Source organism: Argentina silus (genome assembly GCF_951799395.1).
Source record: "Argentina silus genome assembly, chromosome: 3".
Classification (NCBI taxonomy): domain Eukaryota; kingdom Metazoa; phylum Chordata; class Actinopteri; order Argentiniformes; family Argentinidae; genus Argentina; species Argentina silus.
Window position 1 is genome coordinate 10,795,838 of NC_139657.1, and position 23,490 is coordinate 10,819,327.

The following is a 23,490-nucleotide window of genomic DNA, read 5'->3' on the forward strand; positions in this document are numbered from 1 at the left end:
ATTTATTTATTTTATTTAGCTTTTGAGCTTTCCTTTAAGCCTCCTTGTTGAATACATGTCTGAAGGCTGGTTTTGGAAAATGTGATGTGCACTTGCCTATTTGTAGGCCTGCTATAAATAGGGCCCCACTGGCACCACATGAGTGTCCATGATTGACAATTGCAGAGCTTTGCCTCAGGGACTCCATGCACCAAAGGACACTGACAAACATATCAATGGTAAGTTCTCAATATTATCAGCTTTTGTTTATACCAAGTTGTACTTTAGTTCAACATTAACATCAGAGATGTAAGAAATAATTTCTGAGGATAGTTTGACTCTTAAAAACCCCTCTAAATCCTGATAGCAAGTCCTATTTATAACTTTCTCCAGTGCAACTGCTTAGCTTGGTCAAAGGAAAGTAGCAGCCACTGTCTGAATTGTTTGTGAGTTTGAGGATTGTTACATTGTTATTTCACAAAGGTAGGTGTGTACATGTACTTAGATAAAGAGCTCTTCCAATTGTGAATTGTGTTGTTGTTGTTTTTTTTACATAAAACAACAATCAACAGTATGTTCATAGCTGTTTTCACCTTTCCTTTCAGCGGCTCTTATACCGGTAAGACACTGCAACTTTAAACTTTCAAAAGGCTTTGCACCTCATCAAGCTTAGCCTTTTTGAACCAAGGGAAAGTCATCTGCAGTAGACACCCTTTTCCTTTGGACTATTTGTGACAATTTCTTCAGTGGACAATGACTTCCAGAAGGCCAATGACCCGTTCCTACTCTGGCAATGGGAGGTCCGGCAGTTTTAATGAGGAGGAAACCAGCTCTTCCAATGGCCGGTCGGAGAGCCGCAACAACTATTTCTCCAACGTCAGGCCTGAAAACAGGTACTGTAGTAGGCAACCTATTTTTCCTTGTTCCACTGTGATGCTGAGCTTTTAGAATTTTGCCACTTTTACTTTATGTTCTCATACAGTGTATAGTGGTCAACTCAAAGCATCAATAAGCATTGTGACTGCCAATGGCCCCTGGTCCTAGCATAAATGTGTATTTCTTATGATGACTGATGTATAGATGATTCACTTACTTAGACAAGTCGCTTTGGATAAAGGCGTCTACTAAATGTCTAAAATGTAAATGTAAAATGTATAATGGCAAACTGAACCTATTTTCAATCAATAAGTGAACAGTTAATGCACATAAGGACACAACTTGAAGTGGAATGTTCCTTACAGTGGCTATACCATGAGCATTCATATCCTTTGGTATGAAATCTAAGGCACAAAATGCAGTATATGTTTTTATTTTATTTCAACTAGACATTGTACAGTATTAAATATAAATTAGATCTATTCTCAGTAATTGTAGTATTGTTTACTTTGTAACTGAATGTGGATTATCAAGTCATTCAGTGAATCGTTTTAAGATTATTTAAAATGATTTTTGCTGAAATCATCTCAAGAGAAAACTGCCCCCTCATCAGAATCCGTTTGAATAAGAAATGAAAAAACATCCTTACTTCATTTAAATGTATGTAATATAAATATGTCAAATAAATGTGGGTACTGTAACTTATCAACAGCATGTAATATATTAGCTATATGTTATATATTGCTGTTAATTCTTATCTACTGTACACTGGAGCCTGAAGGCCCAACAGTATGTCTATCCGAGACTAGTGCTAGACTATCACTACAAATCTGTGGAGGCGTTCCTAAAGTCAAAATATCTCCGCTCCCTAAAAAAAAGTATCCTAGGCTTTTTAACCTTTCTATTTCTTCGTTTATCTGTTAAGTATATGATACTGATTTGAATTCCCAATGTATACATTCTAAGTAGCTTACAACTACACACAATGTCCTGTGTGAGAACATTCAGGTACAATCACCCATTTGACTGATGAGCTGCCTGTATTTGCCTCCTCCCTGAATAGCTACTCCAGTCACAGGTATTCTCACTACAGGCCACCGAGGTAATCCATATTTTTAAAACACCCATTCCAACTAACATCTTAACCACATATCCTGGTTTACCCCAAGAGAGAGCAAATCTACACCTGTTTTTAACAATTCTGTAAGTGAACATGTTCTATTGACTTGATGTTACTGAATATTGACTTTGAAACTGAATCATGTTGATATTGGTTTGTTGAATTACTCTCTTTGTAAGTAACCATGCCACCCCTTAAACTACTGGGACAATTCAAGTGTTTGAGAAAATAAGATCAATCTCCCTTCACAATCAGTAATACTTTTTATTAACATATTTTTCCCCTCCCATTGTGACAGTTGAATAAACAACTCAGAGTTATATACAGTACTGTACAACTCTATATGTGACTCTGAACAACTGACTAGAGTGAACAGTGTACAGAATAAGTATTGGCTAAAGGATATTGTGCTTAAAACATTAGCTGTCTGTCTCACTTGAAAGTGACAGAGAGCATATTCTCTCAAGAAGACAATAAAACAACCCTGTTTTTGTCTCCCAGGAGTGCATTTTGTAGTGTGATGTCCCAGCTGACTGAGGAGACCCAGCCGTCATTTGAGACCACTGTAAAGTCCAAGGCAGTGTCAGAGACCTGTAATGTGAAGTTCTCATGTGTGGTTTCAGGTAGGCTGCACTGAACAATGTCTCCCACAATCTGCCTGTTTCTACTTGCTTTTGTGTACAGTATGTGTGTTGGATGCAACAGTATTAGTCATTCTGTGATTAGTCTTAAATCAAAACAAGGCCACTTTTTTTTATTATTGAGAATTTAAATGAATGGTTACGTTTTTTAATCTAAATAAAGAGAACATATTTTAAACAATATTTTAAAAGTTATGGAAGTAGTTCTATACTGTTAAGGCCGATAGGCAAGACATAAAATAGGACTGAAAATCAAAGCAGGTTTTCAGGCTGTTGCCTTCCCCCAGTTAGACACTTGAGTTGGCCTCTGTTCAGCCACAACAGCAGAACTCTTGGCTTTGCTTTGCACACCACTGTGATGATGCAACAGTCTGAAACATAGCAATGATGCATGTTCCCTCACAAAACGTTCTGTTGTGTTTGTTTTTTTTCTGATCAGATTAGTGCCTGAAATTAAACAAACAAAAAGGTAGCTATTTTATTGTTTATATCCTTAAGGGGAACTTGTAAGTTTTAAAACCCATAGAAATACAGAAGTACATCCAACTGAGCTCCTGTATAACTACTCATCACTAGAATTGCTTTGCGTCTACCCATACCATTTTACCAGGGTATGTCTGTGTGATTGAACATCTGCACCAACCCACCCCAGGTTATCCAGCTCCTGAACTGACGTGGTACAAAGACGATGTGGAGTTGGACCGCTATTGTGGTCTTCCAAAATATGAAGTTGGCCGAAATGGAAAAATACACACACTTCAAATTTACAAGTATGTGAGACAATTAGAAAACTTTCACACACCAGAGAGAGAACAACATCCTGGAACTGCCATAACACATTCTAGTAAAGGTTTTTGATTTATACCACCACTGCACTGTTTCCTACATGATCAGATGATGCTCTCTGTCTCTGCAGCTGCACAGTGGATGATGCAGCCATCTACCAGGCTTCAGCCAGGAACAACAAGGGCATTGTCTCCTGTTCCGGGGTTCTGGAGGTGGGCACCATGAGCGAGTTCAAGATTCACCAGAGGTTCTTTGCCAAGCTGAAACAGAAGGCAGAGGTGAAGAAGAGAGAGATGGAGGAGAGTAGGAGAAGGGGCAAGGAGCCACTCCGGAGCAGCCCTGATCGATCTCAGAGGAAGCGGAGGTCCCCAGGTGAGGTGGAACCCCTCAGCGCACTGGAAGGAGAGGAGAACGCAGGCAGCCCAAGGGCCGAGGCTGTGGAGCAACCAGCAGCTGCTGCTGTAGAACCTAATGGTGTCAGTGAAACACCAATGACACCAACAGAGAATGGCAACCAGACTCTGAACCATGAGATGGAGATTGTTACTGCTAAGCTCCCAAACAAAGAGACTTTGGCTAAAAAGAAGTTTAAGATCTCAAACGGTGTAGATGCTGCACATGGTAATGGGGGTGAAAATTCTTATGATGGAGGGATAGGCCTGGCCCAGTTTCTAGCAGAGACCCTTCACTCCCAGGCTGCTGAAGACAAGCAGAGCTCTGCACAAGTGGAAAAGACAATGGAAATGGCTACTACTACAGCGGAGGTTAAGACAGAGACGGAAAGAGAGAAAGAGAGAGAGGAGAAAGAGAGGGAGAGGATTCTAGAGGTGGAACGGGAAAGAGAAAAACTGAAAGAGAGAGAGCTGGCAATTGAGAGAGAAAAAGAAAGAGCAAGACAGATAGAGCAGTTACAACGGACATCACACACCAACACTGCCTCTGAGGTCAAAATGGAGGCTAAGACACACAAGGAGCACCCAGAGCACCACAAGATCCATGCCTCCCTCACTTCTGTGCTCCACTCAGTCAAAGACTTCTTCTTTGGTAAGAGTAAGAAGGGCACTTCTCATCATGATCTTGAGAGCAGTGATGAGGATAACTATCCCGCTGTTCCAACACAAACACGCCACAGCCCTCCCCAACCACGTACGCAGGAGCCAGATAGGAAAGCAGACTTTTACAAACCCACCACAGAGGAAACTGTGCCAATGGAGGTAGATGGGCCACAGGAAGCTCCAGTCATTGTAGTGCCATATGAGCAGCCAGTGTCATTGGAACGGTTGATTCCAGATGAACACAACCATAGAGTTACTGTTTTACACACAGAGGAACTTCCTCCGGCACCTAAAAGACCACCAGAGAGTGTGTCTGCTTCATGGGAGCAGAAGACCGTGGAGGTGTCTCAGGAGGCGAGGAGCTGCGGTCCAGAGACAGTGTCCGTACTCGGCCCTCCAGCCCCCAGTGAGGTGAGTTGCCTTTGCTTGTTGCTCATACTGTGAGATCAGGAGCTGTTGACTGCTCAGCAGAGCCCTGCTCTGCACTGCAGTAGGCAGCCACTTGAATTCTATTTAAAGGTTGTACATTTGTGTGACAAGACTTGAGTTAAACTACACTAGGCTCACAGCCAAAACTTGTGCAAATTATTAAGCCACAGCACATAGCTGTGTGAAGAGAACATGGTGGATGCAGACGAACCATAACAGAGATCTTATATTATGTGCCTTGCATTCAGTTAATACTTCACATGAAAGTATGTGCTTGTAAGATGTACTAGTAGCTATCTCTTAGGGTTTGGGACAGTCAGAGCTCACAAGCCTTTTAAGGAAACTACAGTATCAGGAAAGATAGGACAAGTGAGTCGGTGAGTCAGTCTGCCAGTCTCTATCTAGACTGATGAGAGTGTGCCAGTATCACTTGAGAGCAACACCCCCAGAAATGTGTTGGGTGAAACAAGGAACCTGCTAACCTGGTTTGGTCTTGACCAACACAAAGAATGACAGATGTTAGATTGTGCTGATGAACCATCCATTGTATTCTCTATGTACCATTGACTACGCTTTTGTGGTAATGATGAAACAGTTCAGAATTTCGACAGCATTCCAAACATGGCTGATGTGCAGACACATGGTCTTGTGGTCAGTGCGTAGAGGAGGAAGCTCTGAGGCAGGCCCCAGCATGGTGGTGGGCCCTGTTCACATTGACTACATTTCTTACTGCTCCCCCACGTCTTAAAATAAACCTCTTTATCATCTGTAGCAGAGCAGGCCTCTCCCTATGTAGTGGGACTGGGACTGCAGTAGGACTGCTTTAATCTCACTCTCAAACTCTCAGGATTGCATCAGTCTTCATGTATTGAAGAAATTAGATATCAAGTTGTGACCATGTTGACAGTTGTTTGACTGTAATCTCCCAGATATCATACTGACAATGTCAAAATGAATTGTATATTTTCTGTAATAGTGTATCATATGTCATGGATTATACTCTAACTAACTGATATGGTTCTCCTTCATTACTATACTGCCTTACTACTGAAATGCGATATGACTGATGTCTCATTAATGAAATACCAACGTCTCTCTCAATGCCAGAGTGACACATGATGACATAGATTCTGAAACACTCATGGTGCTAATTTCATTAAGCTCCAAGTTTGCTGTCCACTGTGTTTGTGTTCAATAAGAGGAACATGTGCCATAAGCAGAGCTTCTCTCCACTCGTCACAGTTCACACATACTTTGCACCTGGAAACCAATGTTTTGTGGACATGTTTCTCTATAATGTGGAACTGCAACTCCCCTTTCCTGTTGTAGCCAGGTAATGTTAGACTTTGTGGCCAATCAGTTGGAGGAACTCAAACTATTCATCAGAACTCACACTAGTTTTTGCTTGAGCTCCATTTTTAGACTGAACGTGACACCGGTTCCTCTCTATTGAATTCAACTTCCTTTTTTCTTGGTTTTCTTTTCTCCTGTCCCAACATGCATGGAACCGGACGTGGCTAGTTTCCGTCTGTATGCTAATGACTTTTTAGGGCCAACATTTAGTGATAAATGTTGTCATACAGTGCTTTGTATTTACAAAATAACAGTGTTCTTCAAACACTGAGATGGGAACATTTTATTTTTATGCTCTTTTATGGTTTGTGTTTTTGGAAATAATACTAAATATAAACAATCTTTTACCTGAGGCACACTCATGTGTGACAGCCCTTTTTACTGCAGTGCCAAATTCATTTCTTAAGCATGTGCAAAGCTTTCTCTTTAGGAGTGAGTCATGTAGGGGTGGGATGAGTTTAAGTGACCTTGCCCTTTTGTGTCACTAACACGCCCACAAAAGAGCGGGGAAATTCCCCAACATTTCCCCTTGTATAATTTGCCCTCTCTCACTGGGAAACGCTGTAACTATCCTAAACGAATGGTCACGAGTGCAAAAGCATAGAATGAGTGACTATATGATGTAACAATTCGCCATGTTCAGTCATATTGTATGATTATTTTGTTGATTACACTGTGGCTCTGTATGTTTTATTGCAATCGTTTGATTCAAGAGAGCTTCCTTGTGTGGACAAAAAGAGAAACAGTTTATCTTATCAAAAGTAGATACATTCTAGTGTGTAAGAAGCATGTAAAGCTGTCAATTTTGAAAAACCTTTGACGTTTGACAACACTTGTTTTCAACTAACCTTCATGTGATATGGTATTGGGGAGTTTAACAGTTAAACATTAACATATATTGTCTGTCATGGTACCACAAACAATTCGGTCTGTAAATATACAAATATTCCCAATTTTTAAGACTTTCGGCTGATAACACAACATCTGATACGGTACTGTATATGTTTTGACATATTGTGTCTGTATTCATCCTCATAAGCTGATTTATTACACACACACACACACACACACACACACACACACACACACACACACACACACACACACACACACACACACACAGACACACACACACACACACACACACACATATTATCTTTAAATGTAGTTTCTCATTAGGCTTTAGTGTCTTGTGATACTTCTCCAATGCCACGTTTTCATGATGATTGATGTACAGTAGTATACATGTTAGAGCTAGCCAGCATATTTCACCTAACAAGAAGATGAATGTTTGTATAAATCAAAACCTGTACGCAGTATGAATGATGAGGTTGTGGTTTTCTGAATCCCATTTAAGTGTTCCTGTTATTTGGTGCTTAACAGCTGTTTTGTTTTTGCCCCAAGGAGGCAGATGACCATACATGGAGATACCCTGTCACCCAAGAGGTTGCCTCAGCCCCACATGAGCCAAACATCCAAATGTTTTCATCCAAGAGTGACCAGATCACTAGAGTTGCTGACGAAACTCAAACTTTACCCAATCAGGGTTCATCTGACTCTACATGGAGCCCAGACCCCTCCAGGTTGGCAGGTCCCCACACGTTAGTCGACACCAGTATGATTGACAGTGGGAGCGCTGCTTGCAGTGATGTCTTACCCACAGTCAGCCAAGGCCTAATAAAAATAACTGTTGAAACTGAGAGAGAGCAGGAAATGCATGTGGATAAGAGGAGCATTGAAAGTGACCACCAAACACAAGAAACATTTTCTCCCGATTTTGAGGAGAATGGAGAGAGAGGTGGTGTCAAAGAGATCCAGCTTTGTCCCTCTCTAAAAGAGAGCGTAGAGATACTTGATTTTACAACACAAGAGCAGCCGACTCCTATTTTAGATGACAGTTTTATAACTAAAGTTTCAATGTCACAAGATGAGCATTTTGCTGCTTTGCAAGTGAATGTAGAGCGAGTCTCTTCAAAAACACATGTGGAATCTACCACAGTTTTTGAGGAGATTGGAGAGGAGAAACATTTCAAGAATTCGGAACAATCTACTCCCACTTTGCTCCCAGAGAGTTCAGATAATGGTGAAGTAAAAATACCCAATGAATGCACTCTTGTTGCCATGGAAAGTATCGAGGGTCACAATTTTGACACAAAAGAGAGATATACTACAGCTTTAGGAGGAAGTGGAGAGAAGAGTGTCTTAAAAGGGTTATGTACTTCTGCCTTGGAGGAACATTTAGTGGACAGTTCGGTTTGCAACATGGAAATACAAGAGCAGGTGGTCTCTATTGTGAAGGAGAGTGCTGGAGAAAAGGAAGTGAACTTAGAGAGTAACAAGGTGCCGACCCTCACTATTGAGAGAGAGGGTACAATAGAAGAAATGGAGACCGAGATAATGATAAATGTGCTGGATAAATCTAAGATCCATTCAGTGACACAGCCTGAGAGAGGTTTGCCAAGTGTCTCTCAGCCCATTGTGTCTGCATCAGTCAAAAGCCCAGAGGCCAACACCACTCATGTAGGTGGATTCATAGAAAATATACCAGAGATAAGAATCTTCGATTCTACTGTTGAAGACCTCCCAGAAGTGAGACTGATTGTTTCCAAACAAAAGCTGAATGAACAAATCATTATACCCAAAATTGAAATGATGGAACCGGAGGTCAAAGAGCCTACAATGTCATTAACTCTTTTTACACCTAACAAACCTAAATCAGAGCCAGGCATTTTCCCAAAGGATGATGTGCTTGATGTGACAGGCATAATGATCACAGACAACAGTGTAGCTGTACCTCCAGTGATGATAGATGTGACACCCACTCAAGAAAGTATGCAGAATGATAACATCCACCCACCAACGGAGAAAGTGCAGGAAGTTACACAACATGACGAACTGACTCAAACGCCCAATGGAAAGCAGCCAACTGAGATAAACAATGAGTGGCCTACAAGGATAGACTCCATGTCAATTCCTCGAATAAATGTTTCTCACACAGATGACAGCGAACTCAGGGAAATAGATCTTGAGCATTCACATACCAAGCCTCTTGATACAAAGCCAGAGGAAGCGCCCAAAGTGCTTTTGTTTGTGGTGCCTCCTATATCTGTGATATGTGAGGAGGAAAGCCATTCTGAAACCCAAAAGCCTCCACGAAATGAGAATACAGAAACAGAATCATTGGTTACTATACTGAAAGGGGTCAAGAGTGATCTTGAAAATTGTACTACCATTGAGTCTGACAAAACCCGTAGTATTCAACAGAAACAGAGCACAGAAAAACAAAGTGTGATAGTAAACACCTCATCTGTGCCCACAGAAGCAACAACAACCACCCTCCTGTCTTCACTAGAAAAAACAACAGAGGCCATCAGTCTCACTGTAACTGCAAAGGTAAAAACACTCAGAGAGTCTGATATTATTGCTGATGAACTCCAAAGAGATAGACCGATTATTGAGAGGCTTGCCTCTAAACCCCCTACACCCCCTAGGAGTCCTGCTAGTCTCCGTAGGTTCATGGCCAAGGCTAGCCCTGGTTCTGACACTCAGGGTGGGATGGCTGTCCCTGCCATTACTGTGGGGGACTCTGCCCAGAGTGAGAAGATAGGGGAGGAGCAGAGTGGCGGATCCACCCCGACGTCCTCGCTGTCTTGTGAGAGCAGCCCCAGGATGAAAAGGAGGGACAGTCTGACCCTCATCCGCTCCGCCACCCCTGAGGAGCTTGCCTCTGGGGCCCGTCGCAAGATCTTCCTCTCCAAAGCTAAAGGGGAGGAGGCAGAAGGGGTCGGGGTTGGGGTTGGGACAGGGGCAGGGGCAGTGGTAGGGGTAGGGGCACTGGACACTCAAGTCAAGAAGGAGAGCCCCTACATGTCACCCAGCCAGGCTCGCAGAGCAGCATTCTTGCAGGCCCCAGCGGGTCAGCAGACTCCACCACTAGAGAGGCGCTCCCCTCTGTTGAGCCGCAGGAAGGCCACCCTGGAGGTGCCCAAAGTCCTGGAGGAGACCCCCACTGAGGAGCCAGAGGCCAAACCTGCTGAGAAGGAGAAGCTCAACCCCTTCAAAGGTAACACGTTCACTATACACCAGATTGGTTTTTACTTTATTAAAATGGTTACATAACATGTACCTGCTAATTACAATTTAATTACACTTACAGTATGTGCCGCAACATGTTGTTATGTAGATGAGTGAATTGACTCTTCCAAACACATGGGTGTAAAGACCTTTGGGAGTGTATTTGTGTCCTGCTGGGATTCATAAAAATTGTTAGGTGGTCGTAAGCTAAGCTCAGACTGGGGGAAGTGGAAATGTTATAATGTAAACTGTACAGTAACCATATATCTTTACCTTCTGGTCCCTGTCGGGCCGCGCTCCCTCACCCACCAGCTCCTCAGGTTATCCGCAAGATCAGGGGAGAGCCCTTCCCAGATGCCTCTGGACACTTGAAGCTGTGGTGCCAGTTCTTCAACGTGCTCAGTGACTCCACCATCAAGTGGTACAGGGACGAGGAGGAGATAGTAGAGGTGAAAAGAAGGTAAATCCCTAGCCAGCCTCGCAACCTCAAGATAACAGGAAGTGATTGTAATCCAGTAGTAAAATCCCATTATGTTGATCAAAGCCATCATGTACAGTACTTATTGCCAATAATGTATGCTCTCTAAAAGCAGTTGTCTTGCGTACTATTAATGTGAGCATGCATGAATAGCCAAAGTGATTGGTTTAGCTGGGTCCTGTGCTATTTATGAAACAATAATGTTGTGAAGATGAACAGCTTTTAGTTCTAACACAGTGCACCACACAGCCATGTCATTCTCTCATTCACACTCTGGAGGTATCCAGCTCATGTGACCATGAACCCCACAGCTGTGACACAGGGAGGTGAGGCTTTGGCCAGACAGAGACACACTGTAAACTGAGACACTCTATTTCGCCATCACCAGGGGGCATTAAAGTCTATATCTGTGCTATTGGCTGCACTGTCAGCAAAATGACCCACACATACACACGTCATCACTGCTTTCTGTCTCACAGTGACCTCTTGTGGGTGGATAAATAACCCTTGGGAAATTGTACAAGTGCATTAGGGGTGTTTGAAGTTGACATATGTATCCCTCTTTATTTCTCAGTGGAGGAGATGAAAGCCAAGTAGCATTGGCCATTGTCCAGACGTCAGCAAGAGATTGTGGAGTGTACGGCTGCACAATCAAGAATGAATACGGGACTGACACCACTGACTTCCTGCTCAGCGTAGACAGTAAATTATGCCCACTGAAAGCCGTTGATAAAACCCACAATATTATTTCAACCATTGGCCCCATTAGTTACTATTTGTGTGTGTTTTCTCTTCTGCAGTTCTTTCAGAGTTCTTTCTGCGAGAGGATTCAGAAGGTAAGCTTCACAGGCACTGAGAGATTAATGCAATATCTGCTTCTTTTGCTTTCAATATTGTTAACCACCTCACATGATATTGCAATGCTATAATAGTGATATTACTTAATTTGAGAGTGCCTGAGAATGTTTCTCATTATTTGTCCTTTGCAGTTGGAGAGGAGATAGAAATGACCCCGATGTTATTCACGAAAGGCCTTGCAGACTCAGGCTACTTGGGGGATAAGTTCTTTGGGCGCATCATGACAGAGGAGGTGCACATTGGGGAAGGCTGCAGACACAAGGCCTGCAGGGTAAAGGTCATCTACGGCCTTGACCCTGTTTTTGAGTCTGGAAGCACCTGTATCATCAAGGTGCAAAGCCCCATTGCCTACGGGACCAAAGAGGAGAGCAACCTTGCAGAGAGAAACCTAGAAATTACCAAGCAAGTGAGTGTTACTCATAGCCATACATATACAATATAAGGACAGCTCTTCTAAAGTGCGGACATTCTCTGACTCAGCATCCCCCTGTCAAGCTTGCAGAAACTGAAAAATGGGTCACCTTTTGCTTAGTGCCTTTACTTATGGCTTGCCTGGTGTAACAATACCTAATTAATACTTCATTACAGTACAAGTACAGATCTGATTTAACCCGCCATAATCATGCATAACTGGGAGATTTACAATTGCATGATTGGCTTACATTAGGATAACAATCACATTCCAAGTAATCAGTGAGCCTCAGATGACACCGGTAGCAAATAAACACATGGCAGAAACAAAATGTTCTAGAAAGAAATACTGTACAATGCATGTCTTTTTGTTTCACCAGGAGTGCAAAATCCAAAACACAGTTCGTGAGTATTGCAAAATCTTTGCTGCCGAAGCGAGGGTGATCGAAAACTTTGGCTCTGCACTAGAGTAAGTAACACAATAACTGTTGAAAATAATTAAATGAAATTCAAACTTACATCTATCAAATACAATCAAGATGGTTTATAAAATGGTATACCCCACCAACACCAGAAGGGGTACTGTGAGAGAGAAAGTATATTTCATTCTATCCTTGCGTGTGACCACATCTTTATTTTGCTGGATACCAACAGAGTGAATCCTCTCTATATGATGTACCGTCCTGCCAACTCTGTGCCCAACTCCACCGTGGAGGCCGACCTGAAGGGAGTCTTCCTCAAGTACTGTCTGATGGATGCTAAAGGCAGGCTCATCACCAGAACCATCTCTGAGGTGGAGCAGAAATGCTGCGCATTCCAGCACTGGATCCACCAATGGACACATGGCAACTTGCTGGTCACTCAGCTGGAGGGTAAGAGTCAGAGACAAGGTCATAGAAGCTACCAAAGAACTACCAAAAAAACTTCCGGTTTGTCAAACCACACAATTATCCCTGTGTATCCCTTTTTGCAGGTGTTGGAATGAAGATCACTAATGTTAGAGTTGTCACCAAGTCAAAGGGGTCTGTATATTTAAATCAGCGTAATGTACTGTATAAAGGTTGCTGTATGGTAATACTGTACCTTATGCTGTTAGTTGAAATATATTGTGAACATTTTGCCATTTGGCCTCTTCATTATGAAATGACTTCTGTATTTCAGGTATCAAGGTTTAACAGATGACGGCTCTCCTAAAGTGTTTGAACAGTTCCTGACCCAGCATCAGTGTAACTACTACTGTGGGCTTCTTAGCCTGCGGTCACTAAAGACCACGGACAGCCTGCAGCAACCCCCTAGGATCAAAGGCTCCAGGAGCCCCCTGCTCAACCGCAAGTTGGGCTCATCAAGCCCCCAGCTGCAGAAGAAAGGTGTGGGCAGTCCCCAGACAACCAGAAAGGCCACCTCCAGCCCAAAGGTGGTTAGAAAGACTGGGGAGACAGAAGACAAGTCCACTGCCAAACCTCCGGAGATTCCTAAAGTTGTTAGCTGAGGTAGAAAGGGGAAGACACCAAACCAGCCTCCTTTTTTCTTTTAAGGGAGCTTTCATAGTTTATTGACGTTTTACTGTCACCTATTGCTGTATTTAGTCTGGACAGCCGGCATGGCCTTGTACAAAGTATGACAGAGATTGTGCTCTGATAGTCATCGAAAAATCGGAAACACACAAGGAAATGATGATGTAAAAACTAGGAAATAGTCAATGATCAACCCTGTATAGGGATGGTTATAAAAGACATTTACCCGTTCCCCAGCTTACTTTTTAACTGCTTAACTGGTTACACAACCTGAAGGTTCAGTGCCAGTTGGGTAACTATCTTACAGTAAACAGCACTAGGAAAATGGGACACAATGATTCACCTTACAGTAGTTCCAGATCCCAGTGCCCTGTCCTCTTCAAAAGAAGAAGATACATATTTGATGCAGTGATTGAAATGATGGTGCTTGATGAAAACTCTACAGCCTACAGCAACATCTTACCCTCAGCAGAGCTACAGTTGTTCCAGACGCAAGTTGGAGTGCACCAACTGCAATGTACATCTGTGATGTACCGTATGTGCCTTGGCCATAAAAGATTGTTTTTGTTGGTCAGTAGTGGATCTTGTTTCTTCTCAGTTGTAGCTTGCTCTGAGTTTTGTTTGTTTAACGTCCCAAAACTGAGCAGTACTGTCGTGCATGTGCTTAGGAATTACAACACTTTATAGTTTTGACTGGGAAATTGTATGTGTGCACCTTTTTTTTTGCCAATTATGTTTTTTGGTAGTTCAGTTAATTTTGTTGGAAAATAACAGGTTCACATGCAACATCAACACTTACATCTAAACAGTACTGTACAACAATCCCCTTACCCTAGTTATTTTATAGATTTGCACTTTTGGTGGAATGTGACTGACAAAGCCTTGAGTGAAAGGGGCTTTCAGAAAAACTCTTCAACTTTGGAATGCACGTGTCTTCAGAGCCATTTAGGCGCATGGGTAAGCACAAAGTTAAGGATCAGAGGTAGGTGATTGAACAAGCTACTGTGCAGTACAATGTCCATATAGCAACTGGTTTGGAATTGACCCACGGTCCTAAAAAGCAACATCAGGTAACAGGTATATTTTGTGACTGAAAATTGCATGACTTCTCACTACTGGTTCATTAGGAATTATTCTGTTTCTTAAATTTCCTCACAGCTTTTTGCTGTATAAAAAAGTGCAAATCCAAATTGAGAGACATTTGGGTTGTATGTAATTATATTGAATTTATGATATTGAACTTATATTTAACTATATTGAGTTAAAAATATATATACTGTAAGAATGTAATGGTCTGGTGTGACGAACACATTTAAAACCGATGTCTGTAATGCTGTGATATTTTCATTTGTGTGTTTGTGCGTGAGAGAGAGAGTGAGTGATAAAACAAAAAGTGTTTGCTATGTGTTGGCAGAGTGCAACTGCAAGTAAAGTCCTTGTTACTGTAATATTTGGTATGTTATGTGCCAACTGATTTTCTAAAATAAAAGTGTACATACCATTCTTGTCAAAAAAAGAAAAAGCTTTAATCATTCACATATAATACAGAGCTGTCCCTACAGAACAGCTCAGTGCAATACATTAAACATTTACATTAAATAAATAGTACAACAAATGATCATTAGATCTGTCCTTTGACTCTTTATAGAACTATGTTATACAGACAAAAAAGACAACTATTCCTTTAAAGGGCTGGTTTTATCTGTACATGTTTTACATTCATCATGTAATCTCTTGCATTTTAACTACTTTATGTACAGTATAAATATATACAATCAAATGTGAATGAAAGGAACATACAATGATGTATACATACAAAGGGATGCATAATTTCATCTACTAGTCAACATTAAAATCAACTAAAACCTATTTACAGACTGACGTATTAAAAAGATCACAACACTTGGTGAGGTAAATAGAGGCGTTTGTCACTGTGCTCCAAGAGCCCTCAAATGAAGTCTCATTCACAGTACTGCAAGAGAGCATTGATTTACATTAGGAAATCATGATAGCCACATACTATTGGTAGAAACTTTTTCATATTCATTTTCATACTGACATTGGTTTTAAACCATCTTTTACTTATCTACCAACTTACCTTGCAAAAAGATCGTCACAGCAGGTCTTTATGTCTATATTTGTGTAGTTGAGAGCCCTAAAACCGGTACTAAAAACATTCACGCAGTCAAGAGGAGGAACGAAGAGGATCCCTGCAGAAGAAGTCATAGTTGGGATTCAAAAACCAAACCAAACCAAATGTATACAAATCTTTGTATGATAGATGTATGATAGAATACAGTCAATACACCAGGGAGAGATTAGATGTGGAAACTGATATCAAGACCAGCTTTTAGCTGCAAATATGTACTAACCTGCAATGCAAGCATTCACCAGAGATACACAGGTCCCACTGAACAGGGCTCTCAAAACGATTGAGGAGATTTCAGTTCTTCTGGATGGGCATATGGAAGCTGTCAAAAAGCATAAGACAGACATTGGTCAGATAATGTCCTGAAGGATAGCTAGCTAAGCATGGGTAAGACTAGGGACATTTCCCCTGGGACAAAGTGGGGCATGTTATCATACTCACACAGGCCTCCAATCATGATTCCTAGCGAGCTGAAATTGGCAAAGCCACATAGAGCATAAGTGCAGATGACTTCCGATCTGACCTGTGACCAGGAAAATCTGTACATTAGAGAAGCATAAGCATTTCCATAATATTCATCTACACACAAGACACAGCTTTAAACATTCAGTGAACAAGTGAGGACTTACAATACATCAGTATGTGATTTAGGAGGAGCCAGATGCTAGGCACAGTATTATTCATTCATTATACATGAAAATGTAATTTTCAATACGAACATTTTAGAATAGGACAAGTATACTCACTGAAATCCATTGCCTCTTGTTGTCAATCATTTCTGCAATACCATGAAGTCTGTTGCTCTTCATCACTGACAACTTCTCATAAGCCAGAAACTCATTGAGGAAGAGCTTGGTGCCAATGAGTTCTGCCACTGTGAAACTCTCATCAAATGGGATCCCCATCATGAAGGCCACAGGCAGGAACACATACGAGCAGATCAGCTGTGGGTAAAAAAGTAATAATAAAAAAAAGGCATAATCTGACTAATTTCCCAAAGAGATGGGCAGTGCTGGGTAAACACTCATGGATAAAGAGGTTATTGTGTGTGAGAGGAACTAAGGTATGTTGAGCTGGAACATACCTCAAATGTTATGGAAGGATATCCCACCAAGCCACCCAGCCAGCTCAGAGCTGAATTGATGAACGCAAGGATTGCAAGGAATGCTATCAGGTTAGCAACTATGTTAGCAACCAGGCCTATTGATGCAGAAGCTCCACTACTCGCAGCCTCCAAAATGTTCTTCTCATCACTGGGGAGTTAAGAGGGTCCAGAATGAAACACACAAAGTATAAAAAGAAAAAGGCTATGCATTAATAATGAATAAATGACAAAACACATACCCGCAATCCAATTTAATATCTTTCTCTGATTTGATCTTGTTTTCTTCTGTCTCAGGGTAGGACAGCTTGGCGATAGCCAAAGCACATGGGGCAGCCATCACAGAAGCAGATATCAGAGAGGATGCATCAATCTGTAGAGCAAAGAGCAATGTCAATTTACATGTCTAACAAGACAATGGAGGTCAAACTACAAATTACCTAGACAAAAATGTGAGTGATTTGGTGATTTGACAACACTTTGGTCTTACCCCAAATGAGATGAACGCACCCATCACACTTCCTGCAATGGTCGCAAAGCCACCGACCATGACAGCATGGATTTCAGATTTGGTCATGTTCTTTAGATAGGGGCGAATAAGCAGTGGTGCTTCTGTCTAATGTGGGGAGGGGGGGGGGGGGGGGGGGGGGTAAGGTGAGGTGGTTAACTTTGACTGAAAACAACATAGAATTTATAAAGAAAAACAAATGTAAGGTAGAGTTTATCAAGCTGTATGAGTATATATCCCCCACAAATGTTCATATTGACAAAGGGATAGGTATCTCCTCCTATCTGAAGTACCTGTCCAACAAATATGTTGCCTGCAACACTCAAGGTCTCAGTGGGAGAGGTTCCCATCGTTATCTGCATGACCCATGAGATCTGTGAGGGCAAAAAAAAACACAGGGCTCTCTGTAGAAAATACACACCCAAACCTAGCACAGCAGTTTGGTATTGGGCTACATGTGTGATGGTCTTTTACCTTAATGATGATCCACTGCATTATTCCAAGGAAGTAGAGGACTGACATGACACTGCTGAAGAACACCACGATTGGCAAAGCCTGGAGGAACAATTATGAGATATACAGGATGGATGAATTACTGAATGTGTTCATTTGTTCGACAACACTGGCTTAGGCCAAAACATTTGTCGACCTATCCCTGAATGAAATAAACATTACACAAGAGTCCCTTTTTTGAGTGTGGACCAGCTACATTGTTTTTGTGTTCATTTGTTCATCATCAATTAATATTTCCATCTACAGAAAAGAACCATTGTTGACTGACCTGAAATGCAAACAGGTTTTTAGCCAGTTCTTCTCCAAAAACAAATGATGACCCAGCAAGTGTGTAGTTCAGGAATATCTGAAATCAAGAAAATATATTTTTGGAATATTGCATCCATTCATGTTAACAATAAGGCCCAACATTTGTCATAGTAGTGATACATACTGAATCTTGATGACAATGGTTAAAGGTTATAGGTATCAGAAGTTATCAGAAAACATCTGTGTTTGTACATAATAGCTAGCCACTGATTCCACTGCTGTATGGATCACCCATGTTGAGGGTCCACATCATGAAAGAGGGACCTCACAGATAAACGTGAAGTCAGTTTATTTTCCTCTGTCAGATAAGAAGAAGTTATTCAGCAATACCTGCACTTGTTCTCCAAGCCATTTGAAAGCTATGAGGCCTGGCTCTGTCCTTATGACAAACAGTCCAATACAAAACTGCAAACCAAGACCCCAAAAGACTGTCCTCCATGCCACCTAGAACAGAGACAACAACAAAATCACACTTGGCATACTACCAAAACGCAATGAAGAAAAACACTGTTGCAAAACAGCTATTCTCCATAAAATGTTGAGTCATTTGCAGGAATCACTAGGTGTAACTGTAAAGTTAAACACACACAAGGGCAAAGGAAATCCAAAGTCTACTGTAAATAATATAATAAATAAAAAACAATTGATGATCGGTGATAAGAGGTTTCTGTGAATCACGTGTTGTTACAAGTCGACATGTGTTATGGTAAATTTAAAGACAATATCAGGGTTAGCAATCCCACACGTGAAGAGATCAAAGGACAAGAGATGGTCCTAGAACATTTGGAGAAGGTAGTAAATGATGGGTAAGGTCAGAGAGAGGGGTTGACTAGAGGGGAAGAGAACAAAGGATCAAAGCTGCAGAAACCAGGATAGAGTAATTAAAAGTTAGGGTAAATAAGTAATAAACACAGTTGTAAACAGCCAGGACAAAAGGCTTTTGAAAACAGCCTGGGCCAATCAAGATTTAAGTCGACAAACTGGCGCCAAGGCAGGTGGGAGTAGCCCACCTTGATGACGAAATGTAATTCTTGAATGTTATTGGTGTAAGTAGACAGGAACAGAGGTACGTTGAATAGAAGGCGTTGACCTGTGTGAAAGTCTATAAAGACAGGTGACAGACGAAAACTCGGGGTCAATTTTGCAAATTTGAACGGCTTTGTATTCTCTGTGAATAAAGTCTTTGAATGAATCAACAGCTCCTCTTAACGGTATTTTATTTCAAAATACTATTATTTAAATTCCACGACAGTGTCGTTATGGAAAAGCTTGATGTGATTGATGTGATTCCATGCTTACCGCTGTTCTATGTACTGAGAAGATGAATAGAATGAGGATGAACAAGCAGACACCTCCAAGTGAGATGAGCTGCTCGGGTCGTTTGCTTGTGTCCACAACCAGCCACGCCACCAGCAGGCCCACCACAGCCAGGAAAAACACCCTAAAGGACCCACAGCATACTCTCGGTTCAGACAACACCAATCTGTTCTTTTCTCTTTGATCATCATCACTCTGTCCTCACAAAACAGATGAAAGAATAGTTGCTTACCATTTTATCCATCTCAGGTTAGCTTTGAAGCATCTTTGAGCGGGTTTAAAACACTGATTTATGCTGTCTCCCTTGTAAGTCTTGATAAGATCATAGGCTTTACAGACAACTGCCAAGCTGGTGAGTACCACAAGGGCAATAGCCCTCTGAAAGTCCAATACACAAGCTGTGATGAAGAATGCCAAATAACCTGTGATAGATAGAAACAGAGATACGATCAAAAGTGAGTGCACTACACGGCATTGCTGCGCAAGAAAGAAATATTCTACATACAAATTCACAAATGCCACACAATTTGCTCATTGTTTCAGTCTGGCTGTAGGCCTATTGTCTTCAGTATACGAAATGACTTCCACATCAGCTATACTTGTATGCAAATTAACAGTCCATACAGTCCATACATACAAAATTGTTTTATTAAACAACCATACACAAGGGAAATCAGTAAGCATTACCTGCTCCGAGTAAACCCAGAAAAATGTATTTGATGGTTCTGGAGTGAGCTTTAAAGTAATCCTCTGTGGCAGTAAGTGGCTTGGAAACCTTGCTGAAGCACAAATGAAAGTAGGGATTAGTTTCCACTGAATGTTACAAACAGTCATTGTTATTGTTAATTAACAAACACATTATTTCAATAGACTCTGAATCTTTCTCAAGCAAAAGCTTTTGCCCAATTGTTTCATGTGACATCAGTTAATGGAATGGGTTGTCTTGTATATAAATTGGGAAGAGGTTTCTGATTCAGTTCATAAACATGAAGTGGACTTCATCAGCCCATCTGAGGCAAACACTGGTATGTGCTGGCACACGATACTGCAAGATAAAAACTGGACAACTAAATTGTGATGGGTGATGGTTCTGACGGTGGACTTCAATCAAACCCACATTGCAGGAAATGTATTGTCTCTGCACAGTATGTAACAGCAGATTTGAAATACTGTGATTAAAAACACAACATTGAGTGAGCAAAAAGTAGTAAGTAAGTTATTTTGAGTTGATTGAAACTGTTGCAGTGCTGTACATATGTGATTTCTAAACTATACAGGTTCCCTGCAATTAGGTGATGATTGAATCTGGTCCTGATAATGTTCATATTCAAAACATTATTTTAATACTATCTATGATGCACCACCACAATATGTTATTCCGATAACAATGCAAACTTAAGCCAATTTGTTCAATTAACCCACCTTAAGTATGATCCCAATCCATGTTTAGACTCCTCCTCTTTGATACTGCTAGCCTCTGTGTCCTCCTAAGAGAAACACAGTCTGTTTTAATTCATTTGTTTAGATTACACGTTGAAATGAGGATGAGAATTCTTCACACATACCTGTATTTCAAAAGCCAGATTCTCCACCCCTTGTCCATTGGCAAGAGATAAATCTTCTGCTGAAAAATATAAACAATATTTAGTCCTTCATGTCAGCTTTTTGGAAAGCATTTTCTACTACACTCAGGAGAGCCAAACAAGTACTACTCAAGTTTGTTGCAGCTCCCATGGGTAAAAACATTTCCACACTATCCTCATGGTCATCTTGTGGAGTGGTGCACAAAAACATCTGTTCAAAACTGCCTTAAACAAAAGTTCACTTCAGGAAAAAGCAGAGCTAATAACTTACTCATTGTGCGTCCTCTTACAAATGGTGTGTCGTAAAATACTGTGCAGGAAAATATACTCTGCCCTCCTGGAAGATCATTAATTAACAGAAGTTCCAGATAAGCCTTCATCAGTTTAAGTACCTGACGTAAGCATAAATATGAGATGTGTGTTTATTGATAGACCATATAAAACAGAATCAGATGAAACGCATATGATAAGGCCTCCACCCTCACCCCTATGTTATCTCATGTCATAGAAAAACAGCCAACTTGCTAATTTTCCTCCCTGTTTACACTTTGCATACCTCATAAATGTGCTATTTAAAAAGAAACATGTGAAGGTGTACTGTAAAGGATAGCTCATTGTTATCTCAAAAGATTTACAAAGATTGCCAAAGATTTAGTTCATGACAAGAACTGTCATGAAGCAATAGCACTAAATAGCAATAGCACTGAATTGTAAACTCAGTGCTATTCACTTTTTGCACACAAGATGCCAGTGCAGAACAATACAAATTCTGGAGCTGTACATATTCTCAAGACAGATGGTAGCTATACATTCACTAATAAGATGTTGTTTTTATCTCACATATAGCTCTCTAGTTTTTTAATGCATGCTCTTTATAAAGTATTTGAACCCTGCATCCTAATGTTTGTAGTAGTATTGATAGTAAGTTGTTTGCTTGAGTTGTCTGTTTGACTGGAAAGGACAAACAAAGCAAGTACCTATGGCAGCTCTGTTCTCTGGGGGAGTCGTGTAGACTAGGACTATAGATTATAGATTTTAACATAGAGGACGTGTCAAGTATGCATATTGATGGCTTGCTTGATGGGAGGTGTGAATCACAGGGCATGTGCCCTTTAAACCTTGGGTGATGTCTACATGGGCACCGCCTAGTACACCAAACATCAACCCTGACCTGGACTGGGTAATATTAAGGGAATATCTTAATAATAAAGCTACTCAAAGGCTGTTACCAGAAAGTAAAAACAACTTCTGATAAGAGACATAATGAATCCAGAGAACACCAGGAGGAAGTTGTTTTATTTGTACCTTTTGATACTTTGCCTTTGGATATATAGTGACGCATTTCAGATGAGCTACAGTACGTGCGCCTACACCACGCCTCACACGATTTAAAAAATACAAAGGTTAATTTTCTGATAACAGCCTTTGAGTGTAATTCAAACAGTAATTGAATGTGTACAGACTAATCTGAATATAGTGCTATATTTGCTGTATATCGTTTGTCTCATAACACTATTGAGAATATCTCTCTTCACACTCAACCATTTTCTTTACGTACTGTAGGCCTACTGGTGTTAATGATATAAGGTCAGTCGTTTGGAATCATCATGTATAAAGAAAATGGTTGAGTGTGAAGAGAGGTATTGTCAAAAGTACTATGAGACAACAGATATACAGCACATATAGCACTGTATTCTGATTTGTCTGCACACATTCACAGATTAGAACAATGATACAGTCATCTAAACTTGCAATATATTAATAACAGAGAAGAAGAGGAAAACAAGCTCATTGAGTGCATCTAATAGCAGCTATTTGTTCCACTCATTTCTGCTGAAATCTAAAACAGTCTCACTCACAGACTTCAGACTATCAGTTGACAAAGCTCTTGGACATGAATATGATCTATCTGATACCCATAAAAATCAACAGGGCCTCAGTCCATTCCAGAGTGGGATGAGAATACGTTAATGTTCATTTAAAGATGAGGTCTGTCTATGTGTCCTATTCACCCATCTTTCAAGTCTATGAAATATATGAACAGGTGTTAATGACCATATTTATGTGTTTCGCTGCATAACATTAAATTAATTAAGTTGATGGTTCACTGATCAGGGTCTGTCCTTTTATACATTTGAATGTCTTATTTAGCAAATGGTTCAACGTTTAAACAGGGTATAATCATTCCAGGGGAAGGTTGATTGATATTTCCAAAATACATATAGTTAAACGCAATATATTTACATCAACCACTACAGTAAAGTGCATTTCTGAGGTGCAGGGGGAGGGGGGTATTTGAAAAGTTGTAATAAATCAAAGGCTGGGACCTTGATTAATGAAAAGACAACAATAGTGACTAATTCTGTTGTCTGCTGACATCCACATGAGCATGACCTAGCTGAAACATAATATTACCTACAACCACTTAATAATTT

The 23,490-nt window shown here is 40.8% G+C and overlaps 2 protein-coding genes across 2 annotated transcripts; one reads left to right on the top strand and one right to left on the bottom strand.

Moving 5' to 3' along the window:
* Positions 1 to 732: 732 nt before the first annotated feature.
* alpk3a (alpha-kinase 3a) lies at positions 733 to 13,549 on the top strand (the record flags this gene model as incomplete). The annotated part of the gene is made up of 15 exons (XM_083666421.1): positions 733 to 872; positions 1,919 to 1,957; positions 2,477 to 2,598; positions 3,269 to 3,386; positions 3,533 to 4,868; positions 6,216 to 6,219; positions 9,559 to 10,302; positions 10,626 to 10,773; positions 11,366 to 11,493; positions 11,592 to 11,627; positions 11,781 to 12,055; positions 12,441 to 12,529; positions 12,715 to 12,932; positions 13,034 to 13,082; positions 13,222 to 13,549. The coding sequence occupies 15 exons, from the start codon at positions 733 to 735 to the stop codon at positions 13,547 to 13,549; spliced, it is 3,774 nt and encodes a 1,257-aa protein (XP_083522547.1).
* Positions 13,550 to 15,440: 1,891 nt separating this feature from the next.
* On the bottom strand, positions 15,441 to 21,241 carry slc28a1 (solute carrier family 28 member 1; the record flags this gene model as incomplete). The annotated part of the gene is made up of 17 exons (XM_083666422.1): positions 15,441 to 15,546; positions 15,673 to 15,784; positions 15,947 to 16,045; positions 16,165 to 16,246; positions 16,470 to 16,667; positions 16,808 to 16,976; positions 17,068 to 17,198; positions 17,316 to 17,441; positions 17,627 to 17,707; positions 17,808 to 17,888; positions 18,115 to 18,192; positions 18,486 to 18,599; positions 19,455 to 19,596; positions 19,705 to 19,894; positions 20,160 to 20,251; positions 20,895 to 20,959; positions 21,227 to 21,241. The coding sequence occupies 17 exons, from the start codon at positions 21,239 to 21,241 to the stop codon at positions 15,441 to 15,443; spliced, it is 1,881 nt and encodes a 626-aa protein (XP_083522548.1).
* Positions 21,242 to 23,490: the final 2,249 nt, after the last annotated feature.